Source organism: Pleurodeles waltl, chromosome 7 (assembly GCF_031143425.1).
Source record: "Pleurodeles waltl isolate 20211129_DDA chromosome 7, aPleWal1.hap1.20221129, whole genome shotgun sequence".
NCBI classification, from domain to species: Eukaryota; Metazoa; Chordata; class Amphibia; order Caudata; family Salamandridae; genus Pleurodeles; species Pleurodeles waltl.
Genome location: NC_090446.1, coordinates 994,871,365 through 994,886,743, shown reverse-complemented (window position 1 = coordinate 994,886,743; position 15,379 = coordinate 994,871,365). Strand labels below are relative to the sequence as shown.

Below are 15,379 nucleotides of genomic sequence, written 5' to 3'. Positions count from 1 at the left end.
ATTCTCCCAACATTTTGCCTGCATGCTTCCATTTTTCTGATCTCATTATACTGGTTATAGGGCTCTGCGCACTTTACCACTGCTGAAGTGCTTGTGCTCTCTCCCCTAACCATTGCAACACTGGATCATACCCAATTGGCATATTTAATGTATTTATAAGTCCCTTGTAAAGTGCACTAGATGTGCCCATGGCCTGTAAATTAAATGTTACTAGTGGGCCTGCACCACTGATTGTGCCACCTACACAGGCAGCCCCTTAACCATGTTTCAGGTCTTCCACTGCTAGGCCTGTGTGTTCAGTTTCACTGCCACTTTGACTTGGCATTTAAAACTACTTGTCAATTCCTCTTTTCTTCCATATATGTCACTCCTAAGGCAGGCCCTAGGTAACCCATAGGGCGGGATGCTATGTATGTAAAAGGCAGGACATGTAACCATAAGTTTTACATGTCCTCCCAAAGTCGTTTTTCACTACTGTGAAGCCTGCTCCTCTCATAACAAGATTAGAGATCCTCCTTATATGCTTTAGGTGGTAATTTCTGATCTGAGAGGAATAGACTTGTCATATTTGGTATGGTTGGAATGGTAGTAAGAAATCCTACTTACTGGTGAAGTTGGAGGTTACATTACTATTTCAGAAATAACACTTTTAGAAAGTAGGCATTTCCCTCCACTTTCTGCCATCAGCTTGTCTCTAATCCAAGTATGGACTGTGCTGGTTGACAAGCTACCTTGTGCATTACCCCCAGACAGCCATAAATACCGGACACTCTGCTGCATCTTCATTCATCTGCATATAGATGGGTTTCTCTGGGCAGGAAGGGTGGAGGGGCTCTCTTACACTTCAAAGGTCGTTGGTCCGCCCCCACACAAAGGACTGATAACCCCCCACAGAGCTCCTGGCAGACAGGGCTGGGTTGATAGGGGAATTTATGCACTACATAACCTCTCTTTGAAGTTTTCTCCACTTCAAAGGCACTTTTGGGTATATATTCTGTGTTTTGATTCCACCAAATCAGACACTTCTGGATTTACAACTTAGAATGAGTGCCGAGCTTCCCAAAGGACTCATCTGGACTGCTTTTCTAGAAGGTCTGCTATCCTGCTTGTTGTGCTGCTGCCTGCTACTCCCTGACTCTGCTGGAAGGACTCTGCCTTCCTCTGCAAGTGTTCTCCAAGGGCTTGGATTGAGCTTGCCTCCTGTTCTGAAGTCTCAGGGCCAACAAAGATTTAATTTACTAGCCCTAACTAGTACACAGACTTCAGCAACTTCAAAACTGTCGCTGCTGTCCTAAGCCGCACCGTTGCCTGCTCTATGGTCCTGGCTGAATGCAACGACTGCGGCCTGCAACATAAGCCTGATTTCGCTGCGATGGAGCTGAAGTCCTACGGTGTGATCGCAACAATGCAAAGTTGATACATTGCGTCTTGACCTGCTGGACTCATCGGCCCTGTTGGGTCACAAGGGACCGACGCCTCACCACAGACACTGCATCACCTCCCCCGAACCCGGACGGAACCAAAGCCTGGCCTCCCCTGTGCAGCAAGAAACAGACACCTTAATTCCCCAGCCAGGAACCAACACCACACTGACCTCATCAACAATTCTTCTCCCCAACTCTTTGCTACGTCTTTGTTTCCTCGTTTACCAAAGGTACTGTGCCTGGGGTCCGTGCGACTCCAAGACCTGCCCGCACTCCCCTGTGAGCGGCGTCGGCCTGATGGGAACGACTCCGTCATGATTTCTTAATAGCCCCAATTGGAGCTATTGTGTTTCTAAGCACTTTAATAGGATTTAATCATGCAACTGATGTGGAGTACTTTTTGTGGTGTTTTCACTGTGTTACTGTATGAGTTATTGCACAAATACTTTACACATTGCCTTCTACGTTAAGCCTGCCTGCTCTGTGCCAAGCTACTAGGGGGTGAGCACATAATTTAGGTTGTGTAGTGACTTACCCTGACTAGGATTGTGGTCCCTACTTGGACAGGGGTGTATACCTTTGACAACTAGAGACCCATTTTCAAACAGATAATTGAGAATAGTATATTTTACTCAACAGCTACACCCCTTTTAAAAACGCATATAAAATCAATGAATGCAATTTAAACCCAAAAATCACCTCGTTATTCCAAGCGTCTGTAAACTCCTGGTTTCTGCTATTCCTCTTGGGCTGTGGGAGAGAACTTCCTTCATCATTACAGTTCCTCCTTCTTTTCCTGCTAGATAAAATGCAACACATTACAAAATGATTAACCTAAAAGTGGATACTTCTGATTACAGTGCTTAACAAATGCAGATTTGCACCAGCAAACAGAAAATCACATCAAGATAAAATTACCAATTACGTGAAATTACAAACTGCTACAATCAGAAGAAGAGGCTTTGATAGATTGCTGTGCTAGCTACTAGAAGCTGCACGATGCCCAAAGGTCACCTCAAAGCTCTGTGGATGTTTGAAGAGGCTGGGAGGAGAGATGGACTGTAAGGGAAAACAAAGTAACAAGAGAGATAATGAGGAAGGCATCTCGTGAAACATGACCAAAATGAATGAAACTTGCCTGCTGGCAGAAAGAGTCGGCCCTGGGGCAGTAGACATTGGTCAGTTGGACAGGATTTTGGGAGCAGAAGAGACGAGGAAGAAGCCAAAGTCAGTGAGGAGATGTAGATGTGAGTAACTAGGCTGTGTCAATGTCTGAGAAAAATGTCAAGAGTTGGAAAGCCTGAGAGGCTGAAAGAGAGGAGAGTGGATATATGTGTATGAATAGATAAAGGCAGAAGAGTGACTGCAAATGTGTGCATTGCGACACGTCACTTCATACAAAATCAGTTACTGACACATTAAACAACTTTGTTCCCTTTGACCAATTTGCAGTAAAACAGAGATACTGTCCGCAATGCAATCCTTGAGCATTTCAAATATGGTGCAAATGTAGGGGCTACTCACTTCCACTTCCTCTCTATATGTGCGAACATAAGGAAAAATTTATAAAATTTTCCAAGATGCACCAACTGCCCACTGATTGATCACTCCCTGGCTGGTCATGCAGGCTGGAGAAAGAAGGACAATCTAAAAACAACGGCTTTCTCCTTCTCTGTGTTTGACAGACCTTCTCGCCGCAGCTTCCCTTGCTCAAGGGCCAGGGGTTAAAAGAAAGATTAAGCACAGTGAAATTTCGGTCCCCTACCCTCAACCCGTGCCCAAATGCAAAGGGTTCTGGGACAGGCAGGGAATATACCCTCCATGGGGTTGTTGCAATGGCCTTCCTAAACTCCCACTCCCCACACCCAAAAAGGGGTTTGTGTGCATAAATCTACGCTACATTTTAGTAAACAGAGTGCACTATAAATCATACTTGCCTCAAACTATTCTAAAAAACAAACTTGTACAAAAATCAAAATTATTATTGATGTCTATGGCACACACTCTATAAAGAATGCTTACAATACTCAAACAAGCATTTGTAATGCAATAGGTCTCGCATCTGCTTGAGTTAGAGCTGTTGGCGTTGTAAATGCATAACTGGACTTTTCTTGCCACATAAATTGGTCAAGCCTGCAGAATAATTTGGTCCTCCCTGCCACATAATACCAGTGGCCCTGCATATAACTAAATCACTTCTATTTACCTTCTTCCTGTATCTTCAGCAAAAATTATTTTATATTTATTATATTTTTTATTCAGTTCCTTACTGCTAGGCAGGGGAGGTGAGGCATCAGTTTAAGTTTGCAGGGGAGGCAATGTGGCGTTGATAATGGTTCCTTTCATCAAGGATGAGGGGTGGGGGGGAAGGTGGGTCAGTGAATCCAGCATGTCAAGACGTGCGACGTCGACTGCGATCATACCATGGAGCCACAGGTGGTGCGGCGGAGTCGGGTGCCATGGAGGTTGGTGACACAGCACTCTGGACTGATGCTGTGGTGAGACGTAGGAGGGGCTGCATTTACTCAGTCCAGAAGGATTGTAACTCTGTGGTGTCAGAGGTCCAGTGCTTATACCCATGTCTGTCTTTGAGGTAGGGAAACTTCAACGAGAAGTCTTTGTAGGGAACAAGACCCTGCCTTCTGTGCCCTGGCCGCCGACACTCTCCAGGGGGTTGGAGACTGCTTTCTGTAAGGACAGGCACAGCTCTATTCAGATGCAAATGTCAGCTACTTTCACTACTCTAGCTCAAGAAGACACATCAGACTGGTGATGGCCCATCAGGATATGCAGGGCACACCTCAGCTCCCTTTGTGTGACTGTCTAGTGTGAATGCACAAACAGCCCAGCTGTCATCCTGACCCAGACATGTTTTCCACTGACAGACAGAAGCACAGAATGTTTAAGAAAGAAAACACCCACTTTATAAAAGTGGCGCTTTCAAACCTACAATTCAAAACCAACTTTTCCAAAAGATTTTTTAATTTTGAGTTCAGAGACCCCAAACTCCATATCTTTATCTACTCAAAATGACAAAGTAAATTTGAAAGGCATTTCAAGCCAATCCCCATGTTACCCTATGGAAGAGACAGGCCTTACAAAAGTGAAAACCACATTTAGCAGTATTTCACTATCAGGACATGTAAAACACACCAGTACATGTCCTGCCTTTTAAAGACACTACACCTGAGGTCTTCAAACTAGGGGGCGGGCCCCCCTAGGGGGGCCTCAAGTGATACCAGGGGGTGGGGGGGGAGCAGACTCTGGCTAAAAGAAACATTATACAGATAACAGGCCATTGTTTTCAGCAGAAGCATGTTCTTGCATTTTTTTTTTAAATTAACACTACTTAAATGCAATGTTTAAATAGGTCTAGACATATTTAAACATTGCCATCCTCATAAAATATTGTGAAAATTCTGAAAGGGGGCCCAGTGATTTTTATTTTTCAATTGGGGGGCGCGGCATTTAAGAGTTTGGAGACCACTGCACTACACCCTGCCCATGGGGCTGCCTTGGGCCTACTTTAGGGGTGACTTACATGTAGTAAAAGGGAAGGTTTGGGCCTGGCAAGCGGGTGCACTTGCCAGGTCGAAATTACAGTTTAACACTTCCCACACAGACACTCCAGTGGCAGGTCTGAGACATGTTTACAGGACTACTCATGTGGGTGGCACAATCAGTGCTGCCTTCCCACTAGTAACATTTGATTTACAGGCCCTGGGCACGTATGGTGCACTATACTAGGGCCTACTAGTAAATCAAATATGCCAATCATGGACAGACCAATCACCAATACAATTTACACAGGGAGCACTTGCACTCTGGCATTGGTCGGCAGTGGTAGGGAGCCCAGAGTCCTAAAGTCAGCAAAAACAAAATTCAGCACATGTGCAAAAAAGCAAAAAAAAAAAAAAACAGGGAGGTCACAAGCAAAAAGACAGGGGAAACCACACCAAGAGTTGACAGCTCTAACACTTTCTAATCATTCAGGAACGATAATGGAAATCAAAAACTACAAAACACAAGATGAAATCAATACAGCCTTTTACCCACAGCACAAAGATTTTACATATATTACACAGTGGCGGTCGCCACTCGTTAGTTATATTTGAAACCTCTTTTCTATAAATAAAGCATTTATTGTTTTGCTAATAACTTTGGCACTGTTTGATGAATCTTCACAAGAAAATATGAGGCTCACTTCAGCGTCTGTTTGAAAAGTTTTGTGGTGATCCTTTAAGTGGGGGGTCCCAAAATGCTTCCCCCCCCCATCCATTTTTCCATAGGTAATTTGAACAGTGATAGCGCCCAAACCACTGGACAGAACTTCACCAAATTTGGCAGAAAGATAGCTCTTGGGTCAGAAAGCGCCATTTTTGTGATTTGGTGTAAATCTGTTCAGTAGTTTGAGAGCAATTAAAGAAAATCAAAATGTGTGTATATAGGGACGCAAAGGATTTGCAACCCCTCCGGATCTTGTGCTGAGATCTGAATGACTGCCAACCCTTCCACCACAAAGGGTTGGCAACTAGGTTGGGGACTCTGCTTAAATCAAGTCCCAGAAAAACAAAAAAAAGTTTACAAAATAAGGAAAAGGGGCCAGGGTATAGACACCCTGACCACTTAGCCTGGGTGGTTGGATCCTAAAGTGTCCCCCCTACCCTTGGGCTAAAAAGCACTTAAAAACAAAAATAACAATAAATTGCAGTGAATCCAGGCATTTTGTTTTTTTAACAAAAAAAAAGAAATAAAAACAAAAAACAAGCACAGTCTCCCCTGCTTGTTTTCTATCAAACCCCCGGTTGGGCCAGGTCTTGGGGGCATTAAATATCTCAATTTAGGGGGATGTTAGTTCACGATATTGACCCATGCATACAAAGCCCTGCACAATAAAGGAACAGCATACATAAACAAACGCATGACCTTCCGCCAACCTACCAGACACCTATGTCCTGCCTCCTTCTTCAGCCACCCCCCCCCCCCACCCCCGCCAGATCCACTGAGGCAACAGCAGAGGACATTCCTTCCAACACCTGGTGGCCAAAGCTTGGAACGACCTTCCCCTGCACCTCAGGACCATCCCATCGCTCGGGGGATTCAGGAATGGACACAAGACCAGGCTATTCCAATGTACTTATCACTACTCAGCAGTTAAATCCAGAGCCTCGAGACCCTCATGAGTGATTTGCTTGCTGTATAAATGTTTGACTGATTGATTGAACAAGTCTTCTCTGCACCCTACACGCTTTCTTCTCTTTGTTTCTAACACCTACTCTGACTTTTGTATTCCTCCAATTAGTAATGTCCCTACACTTTAGCGACATTCACCATTCCCAGATCTATTGTTCCCTTCCCCTGTACCTGACAGTCCCTCCCCAGATGCTCCTTTAACATGTATTTGTTCCCTCCAATTTGGTGCTTTTATAGAAATATTGTCACTGGAATTATTTGATTCTGTGGCTTACTCCACACACGTATGATTTGCCATATTTTCAATATAATCCATAGTCCTCTACACAATTTGCAGATTTTTACAAAAAAAAAAATAAAAAAATGTCCAGCTCAACATAGAAAAAAAAAATGTTACTAAAAACGTTGGCTAACACTTGAATGACAGAAGACACCTTACAAAGGTTAACAGGCCATCTTTCATTTGCTGATTTCTATGCACCGGTTTTTAACTGATAGGAGTGTGGTGAAACAATTACCCAGATAATTTTAGTGTGTGTAAGGGACAAAACAATGGATTTTACTTTTTAGTCATAAGCTCATGGAATTCATTGGGACTCACATCCTGCCTTCACAACTGTTCTTACTGCTGAAGGACTAATTACCATGGGGAGGACCTTCAATTTACGAAAGTTGCATAGCTTATGGCTGATTTAGCTGCAACTGGTCTAACTCAAAAATGCATAGTTTCTACCCATGTTGATGAACATACTTTGGACCTGATTTTTACTAATCAGACTTCTCTGACTTGTGATGGTCCTCACCAGTTATTTTGTTCAGATCATTCTATCATCCAGTTTCAGTTCCCACTTCTAACCGGACCCAGAATTATAAATATTTTAATTGCCTAGGAGAAACACACATTGGGAGGGGAGGGGGGGGGGAAGATTACTCATGCCTCTTTTGCTAAGATCTACAATCCACCCACTCTGTCCAAAGTTGCAGACATAGACTCAGGGCTATTAGAATATAATATGCCGACTCTGGATAGCTCCCTTCAAACCCGGTTTAAAAAAAAAAAAAAAAAAAAAAAAAAAAACACACAATGAACCTGATTTAGATGTTTCATATGCCAAATATATCTCTAGTCTTGAGAACGTTACTACTTTTATGATAGACTGTCTAGGTGATAATTGCCTCTGCTAAATCTGGATCTCCCGATCTCCCCTTGACATCTGTTCATCTAAGATTTCAGCCTCCTTATCTAATACAATGTTATCTGCACTCTGTTTAAATCAACTATAAGAAGTGGGGAAATTCCCTCAGCTTGGAAAGCAGCACAGGTTATACCTATTCAAAAGAAAGCTAATCTGGCACCAACTAATTTAATTACCTACTACCCTAGCTTGTTACTTCTTTTATTGGGTAATTTGCTGGAAGGCCAGATAAACAGGCAACTCATGGACTACCTAGAAGCAAATAAGCTTCTGGACTCTTCATAATCAGGGTTTTGGCCATTCCATAGCACAGAGACAACCTTAGTGGCCATCACAGATTATATAGGAAGCCCCTTAGATGCTAACTATCCTTTGTTAGTATTACTTGAGTTGTCTGCAGCATTCAACACTGAGTTGCATTCCCATTTGCTCTTAAGACCAAGGGAGTGCTATCTGTGGTAAAGCTCTACCACGGTTTGAGGATTTCCTTGCCAACAGAGCACCACTTTTGGTTCCTTTAGATTGCACATTATGCTACTTGACAAAGCGGTGCCCCCAGGGCTCTTGGCTCAGTCCTACGCTGTTTACCGTCTATGCGGCACCCCTTGCCAAGATGGCTGAAGTGCATTGTCTTAAAATGCACTTCCATGCTGACGATACACAGCTACTAATTTCTGCTGATAGGGATCTAAGCAAAGTGAAAGAATGCTTTGTAGCTGGTCTGGGCCACTGACGCCTGGATGACTGAGAATTGTCTCCAGCTTAACTGGCAAAACTGAGAGCATGCTATTTAGAAGGGCCCTAATTATATGTGCCTGACTGGTGGCCATCTGAACTCTGTACAGCTCCAAATCCAAAAATGGTTGTCAAGAATCTAGGGGTGTAGCTAGACAAATCTCTTACCATAAAAGGATATGTCCTCAACACCACATGGCTTTGTTTTTAACTTGTTACATTTGCTGAGAAGGGCTTTTCTGCTTCCTTCTCTTTCAGTAAGGAAAACACTAGTCTAAGCTCTAGTTTTGTGTCGCTTGGACTGTGGCAACACCTTTCTAGCCTCTATGAATGAGTCTTTGCTGACTAGACTACAAGTTGTAAAAAGCACAGCAGCGCGACTTATCTGCAATGTTTCTGCGAGGTCGTCATCTGATCCCCTTTAATTTCATTGCACTAGCTTCCTGTTCATAAAAGGATTATTTTCAATATTTGCTCTATTACTTATTAATCGCTTACAGGAAAAGGGCCTTGTTATCTATCCTTAAAGCTCTCCCCTTATTGTTCAGGAAGAGCCCTATGATCCTGTGATAGAATGTTGTTTACAGTTCCTCGGATTAAAAAGTCTCGGTCTGGGTGGAGATCTTTCTCTTATACGTTCCCCTCTTACTGGAACAGCCATCCAGTTTACATATGCCCTGATAATTTTAAATCTGAGTTACTAAAAACTGAGCTGTTTTTTTTTTTTTTTTTTCTTCACTCTGTAATCGCTGTCTGATGTCTGTATGGCTTCTATGCCAAGATACCCCTCCCGGGGCGACTTGTCCACAAGTTATAGTAACATAACATACTAAAACAAAATGAGCCACATTATGCTGCATCATTAATTCAACCCTGCATCATAATTCAGTCGCCCCAGCTGCACAATTCCAGGAGCCTTTTCAAGGAGTCTCTCCCCACTCTGAAGAGTAAATCCTTTCTTCAATCACCCCCTTTTGCGAATCCTCACTCTCATTACTGCTGTCCCATGAGGCCCCTCTTGAACAACCTCATGGTATCACCTATTAATTATTCCATTCTCTTACAATAAAGCTATTCTGTATTCAGACGTACATCCCCTCCTCTAGAAAGTGACCTCTTCATAGCCTCCGTCTCCTCCTGAAGTTCTGCCTCTTCCACTTCACCAGCACTCCCACAATTTTGTCCAACATTAACCTCCACCCAAAATGATAAAAAAAATAAGCCACCTACTCCTCCTCTCCCTGGGTTACTGAGCCACCAGAACCATAATGTCTACTCTACTTCCAAAAGAATGTACCCCTTTCTTTCCCAGTAATCCTGCCCATCCAACTTTCAGGTCACATTCCTTTATGGCACCACTTTTTCCGTACTCCATCCAGTACTGCCTCTGTTTTGCTGTTTCCTCTTACTGTACTACTACAGTAACCTTCTCTTCTACCAGAAGCTGTGTCCTAACATTTCCTTCCCTCATATACTTGTAGTACCCCACAAAAGTGTTCTGCTTTCCTTCCTAGCAGTACTTCCTCGTACAACAATCCCTTCCTTCCCGGTATTACAACACTGCATCTATTAAAAGGTGGGTGAACCACTGAAAGCTTAAGCCAGAAGCCTGGCTCGGGCTCTGGCTCAGCTCAAGGCACCATGAACCTTTAAGGGAGAACAGGAGCAAGAAGGAGATACCCATCCAGTGAATGAATTGTAAAATGTGAAACAAGAAAACTTGGACTCACTCCTGGCTTCCCTGCTTCAGGGATGTGGAATTCCTATAGCCCGACGCCCGGGACATATTGTTTGGGGTCAAGGGCAATACGTTTTCATGTTTATTTTGTCATTGGAACAAGAAGGCCCAACCCCTGCAGCACAAACCCTATGGCTGCCGGTTGAGATAAGGGAATGGTCTACAGATGAGGTAATATGTGTGTGTTCTTATGTTAATGCTGTTCGAACTTGTATTTATGGTTCATTAATGAAAGCCTTTATTATTAAGGTGAGCACTGTAAATAAACATGTTAAGGTCACACTGCACTACTGACAGTCGCACCAGTAAAAAAAAACGAAAAGAAAAAAAAAAACTATACACACTTGTTTGAAAAGTTTAACAATATGAGGTTAAGTATAATGCTCCCAGAATGCTCTCCGATTAGATGTAAATGTATCCCAAAGCTTGTAAGCAAGAGTGCTGATTCTTTGCTCTCAAAAGTTCAGAAATAAATGTAAGTAGGAAAAAAACATTTTACTACTATACAATTTTAGGTGCTATTTTTTTGAAGTGTGATTTGGTAAAATGTGTTGATGCATGCTAGAATTTCTAAAAAATATTCCTAAGGGAAAAATCAGTGTAACAATTTTCAACAAGATTAAGGTAAGCATGAAAATAAACAAGCTGGCAAAGCCAAAACGATCCAGCGTTTGTTGTGAGTCTTTTGATTTTGTCAATGCACGTCTTGTTTTGTCCTGGCTTTTGTAACAGTTTATTGTAGTGGGAGCTACACACTGTCACTAGTGGCGTAACAAAGACCCCACAGTACCTGCAGAGCCGCAGGACCCCTCTGGGGCCCCCTCAGGCCAGCACATGCGCTGAGCGAGTCTGGAGGAGGGGGCCTCCATGTTCTTTGCAGAGGGGCCCTACTCAGTTTTGTTACATCACCGATTGCCACAGTAGTTCCTGACACTGAACAAAACTACTTTGTGTGCCAATATGCTCCCTGTGGAAGAGCAGAATACGATCACTCACAGTTAAGCCATCCCACAGATAGAAAAATAAAAACTAAATATCTTGGTTAATGGCAGACCTAATTAGAGACCCAATTTTTAAAGAAAGTCACAAAACTGCACCTATGGTACATGTCTTTGAACTTGTGGCTTTCATGAATTTACAAGAACTTACAGAAGTAGACCAGGACATGGTACTCCTAGAAAATATTTGTGAACTGTATTTTAGCACAATGCATGTTTTGATCTGCTCATGTAAAAATCTATTGAACATTTACAAGTTAATTTTCCCTCCAACCACTTTATTCCCCCAACCCTGGAAGAACTTCTACTTCTGCCATTTTCAGGGGTAAATTTGCAACCTTTCTCAGTATGGGAAAAGATTAGAGAAGAGTTGGTGAAACCCTTAAACATGCAAGATAGTAGGTTTGCAGACTCAAATGGCATTTCAGCCCTGGAACTATTGCTTACTGCTTCCTCCAGCCCGAGAATGTAAATCTGCGAAAAGGTGGCAAAATAAGAAAATTGCTATAGTAGGGATAGAAATTGCAAGTATTCAAGCCCTTCTATAGTAGTAGCCCTGGCAGGCATAATCAGAGACTTAGAGCTCAGACATTGCTGCCAGAATTAGTCACTGAACTACATATAACAAAATATGTACTTATCCATGAGCCAGGCTGCTTCGTAAAACTACTTGTCCTGTTAAAAAAAAAAAAAAAAAAAAAACACACATCCCTTTGGTGCCAATTAGTGTGGTGACAAATTATGGCAGCAATTTCATTATATAAAAGCTCTGATAATATCTTATCCAATTGTGCTAGGGCTCATACTATAATACGTTTTGAATACCAGTAATAATAATCTTTTGCCACTTTTCCACAGATCACATTATGGTGCTGGAAGCAGTTGTGAGCAATAGTTCCAGAGATGGAATGCCCTTTTCGATCTGTGCAAACCTACTAACTTGCATGTTTTAGAGAGGTTTTCACCAGTTTTTCCTCTTATCTTTTCCCATACTGCAAAAGTATGGAAATTTACACCTGACATGGGCGGAAGTAAAACTTCTTCCAAGGTTGGGGGGAAAAAACTGTTTGGAGGAAAGTGAACTTGTAAACGCTCAACAAATGCTTGTATGAGCAAATCTACGCATGCATATTTGCTTGTGCTAAAATGCTGTTCACAAATATTTTCCAGGTGTTCTGGCCTACTTCAGTAAATTCATCAAAGCCATTAATCTATACTACTGCAAGGACATATCCCCTAGATGCACTTTTGGGACTTTCTTTAAGAATTGGGCCCCTAAGTTGGTCTGACGTTAATCAAGACCTTTTGTTTTTATTAAAATACTATCTAATTATCTATCAGCTGGCCTTGCTGTATGTGACAGCATTTTCCTTTTTCACAAGGAGCATAACTGCACACAAAGTAGTTTTGTTCAGCCCTAGGGACTACTAAGCAATATGTGCTTTTTGAGACCAAAATTTTCTTTTTCTTTTTGCCAATGTTTGTTATAATGGTGTTGGCCCAGCAACTCCCACAACAATAAAGGTTTTCTAAAACCATGTCAAAATAAGACACACATTAACAAAACCAAAAAGCTGACCACCAGTGTCGTACCTATTGCTTTTGCCAATGCTTGTTTATTTTCATGTGACCCATAATCTTGTTAAAAGTAATTATACTGAGTTTCCATTATGAATATTTTAGCATACATCAACACATTTTACTAAATGATGACTCAAAGAAATGGTACCTAAAGTTTCACAGTAGTGTAGCAAAACATTTTTTCCTAGTTGCCTTTTTTGTGAAACCTATTTTGAAAGCAAAGAATCAAACTTGCTTTCAAGCTTCTTCAAATCTTTGCATCTGATCAGAGAGCATTATACATAGCTTCATATTGTTAAACTTTGCAAACGTCGGTACACATTTTTATAATAAAAATATTCTCTGTAGTACAATCTGAGCTTACAGCATTTTCTTAGGGCACTCACTAATAATAAAGGCTTTGCATTAATGAACCATAAATATAAGGTTGAACAGCATTAACATAAAGACACATATATTACCTTAACTGCAGAGAGTGTCCTTCCCTGATCCATAATGTGGTACTGTAATCTGGCAGCCAAAGGCTTTGTGCTTCAGGAGCTGGGCCTACATTTCCAAAAGGACAAAATAAACTTGAAAACTTGTTGTCCTTGACCCTAAACATTATGTCCTGGGTGTTGGTCTAAAGGAATTCAACACCATTGAATATAGGGACCAACCTTGTGCCGCTGAAAAATTACGTTGATGTGCCATCAACAGGGCCCGATGCATGGAGCATTGGAGGCGAAGCGTTGGTGTTAATCCCACTGGGTGTAGGCAATGTGTCAGTTCCGAACTGCGCAAATCAAGATGCTTCGGCTTCCTCTGATGTGGGTGATGCGTTGTCATCGAGCTGCGCAGTCAGAGATATGTCCTCAAAGCAGGTGATGCGTCCATGGCGAAGGAGATGTGGCGGTTCAGATCGGTGCAACTGCGTCGATAACCAGGTTCTGGCAGTTACAGCACTTTATAGCCACTTCCAAGGGCCCATGACTGGATTGGCACCACTTGACAGGGCAAGCCTTGCAGCAAGCGAAGTCCAGGTGGTGCTGCAGGATGAAGAAACTACTTTGATGCCCATTAGACTTCAGAACAGGAGGCAAGCAAGCAAGCCATTGGAATCACTTTGGGCCTGGCGATGTAGATCCTGTCCTTTTCACTCCCAGGCAAACAGGGCAGCAGTGCAGCCGGGCAGGCCGAGTAGGGGGTTCAGCGAAGTCCAGCAGAGTGAGAGTGCTTTCAATAGCATAGCAGTCCTTCTTCCTGGCAGAATGTTCTCAGGTCCAGAAGTGTACTGAAGTGGTGGTGTCTGAGGACCAGTACTTACACTCAGTTGTATCTTTGAAGTGGGGGAGATTTCAAAGAGAGGCCTTTGACGTGCACAGGGTCCCTGCCCTTCCTGCTGTGGCTCAAGACTCACTACAGTGGATGGGGGGTGTGGGGGGTTATGCAGCCATTTGTGTGGGGACAGGCACAGCCTATTCAGGTGTGTCAGCTCCTCCTTCCCATCCTGCCCAGAATGGTCAATCAGGATGCTGATGGCCTATCAGTCACAGCTAAGCGCCCTGTGTGTGTGGCTGTCTGGAGAGAATGCACAAAGCCCACCTGCCACCCACCCCAGACATGTATCCAGAAACAGGCAGAAAGCATACAATAGTTAAAGAAAACAGCAACTTTCTAAAAGTGGCATTTTCATAACTACAGTTTAAAATATGACTGCACCATAAGTTGGGATTTTAATTTGCGATTCCATAGACACCAAACTTGGTGGTCCCATCTCTTCCTAATTTGAATTTACCTTTAGAATATGTAATACGGCAAACCCAGTGTTAACCTATAAGAGAGACAGACAGGCCTTGCAGTATTGAAAAAAGAATGTAAGAGTTTTTCACTTCCTGAACATGTGAAACTAAAAAGTACATGTCCATCTTTTTTAAATACACTGCACCCTGACCTTGGGGCTGTCCAAGGCTTACCTTAGGGGTGACTTACATGTATTAAAAAGGAAGGATTGGGCCTGGCAAAAGGGTTAACTTGCCAGGTCAACATTGCACTTTAAAGCTGCACATACAGGCTCTGCACTCGCAGGCCTGAGACATGTTTAAAGGGGCTACTAAAGTGGGTAGCACAATAAGTGCCGATGGTCCACTAGTAGCATTTAATTTACAAGCCCTGGACATATGTAATGTAGTTTATTAAGAACATATAAGAAAATTAAATATGCCAATTCTGGATAAGCCAAGGTTACCATATTTTAAGTAGAGAGCACATGCACTTTAGTACTGATTGGCAGGGGTAAAGCGCATAGAGTCCGAAAGTCAACAAAAATTAAGTCACCAAAACAGGAGGTCAGAGGGCAAAAAAAAAAAAAAAAAAAAACACACAGGGGGAGACCACGCCAAGGATGCCAAGTCTAACATGCTTCTCGACACCTGACCCTGAATATGCACACTTAGGCCATGTTCCACTAGATGTCATCATTTAAGCCCCTCATTCTCCTACTTAGGACACTGCTTCAAGCCCCAAGTGTAGAGT

At 42.7% G+C, this 15,379-nt stretch overlaps 1 protein-coding gene across 2 annotated transcripts in view; it reads right to left on the bottom strand.

Annotated features, from left to right (window-relative positions):
• Positions 1–15,379, bottom strand: part of VCF1 (VCP nuclear cofactor family member 1) — a 66,907-nt gene that overhangs the window by 36,826 nt on the left and 14,702 nt on the right. Inside the window, exon 2 of one of the 2 annotated variants that reach the window (XM_069199818.1) lies at positions 2,124–2,223. In XM_069199818.1, coding sequence (XP_069055919.1) covers positions 2,124–2,223 — 100 coding nt within the window. The remainder of the gene's footprint in view (positions 1–2,123; positions 2,224–15,379) is intronic. The other variant, XM_069199819.1, reaches the window with a different exon arrangement.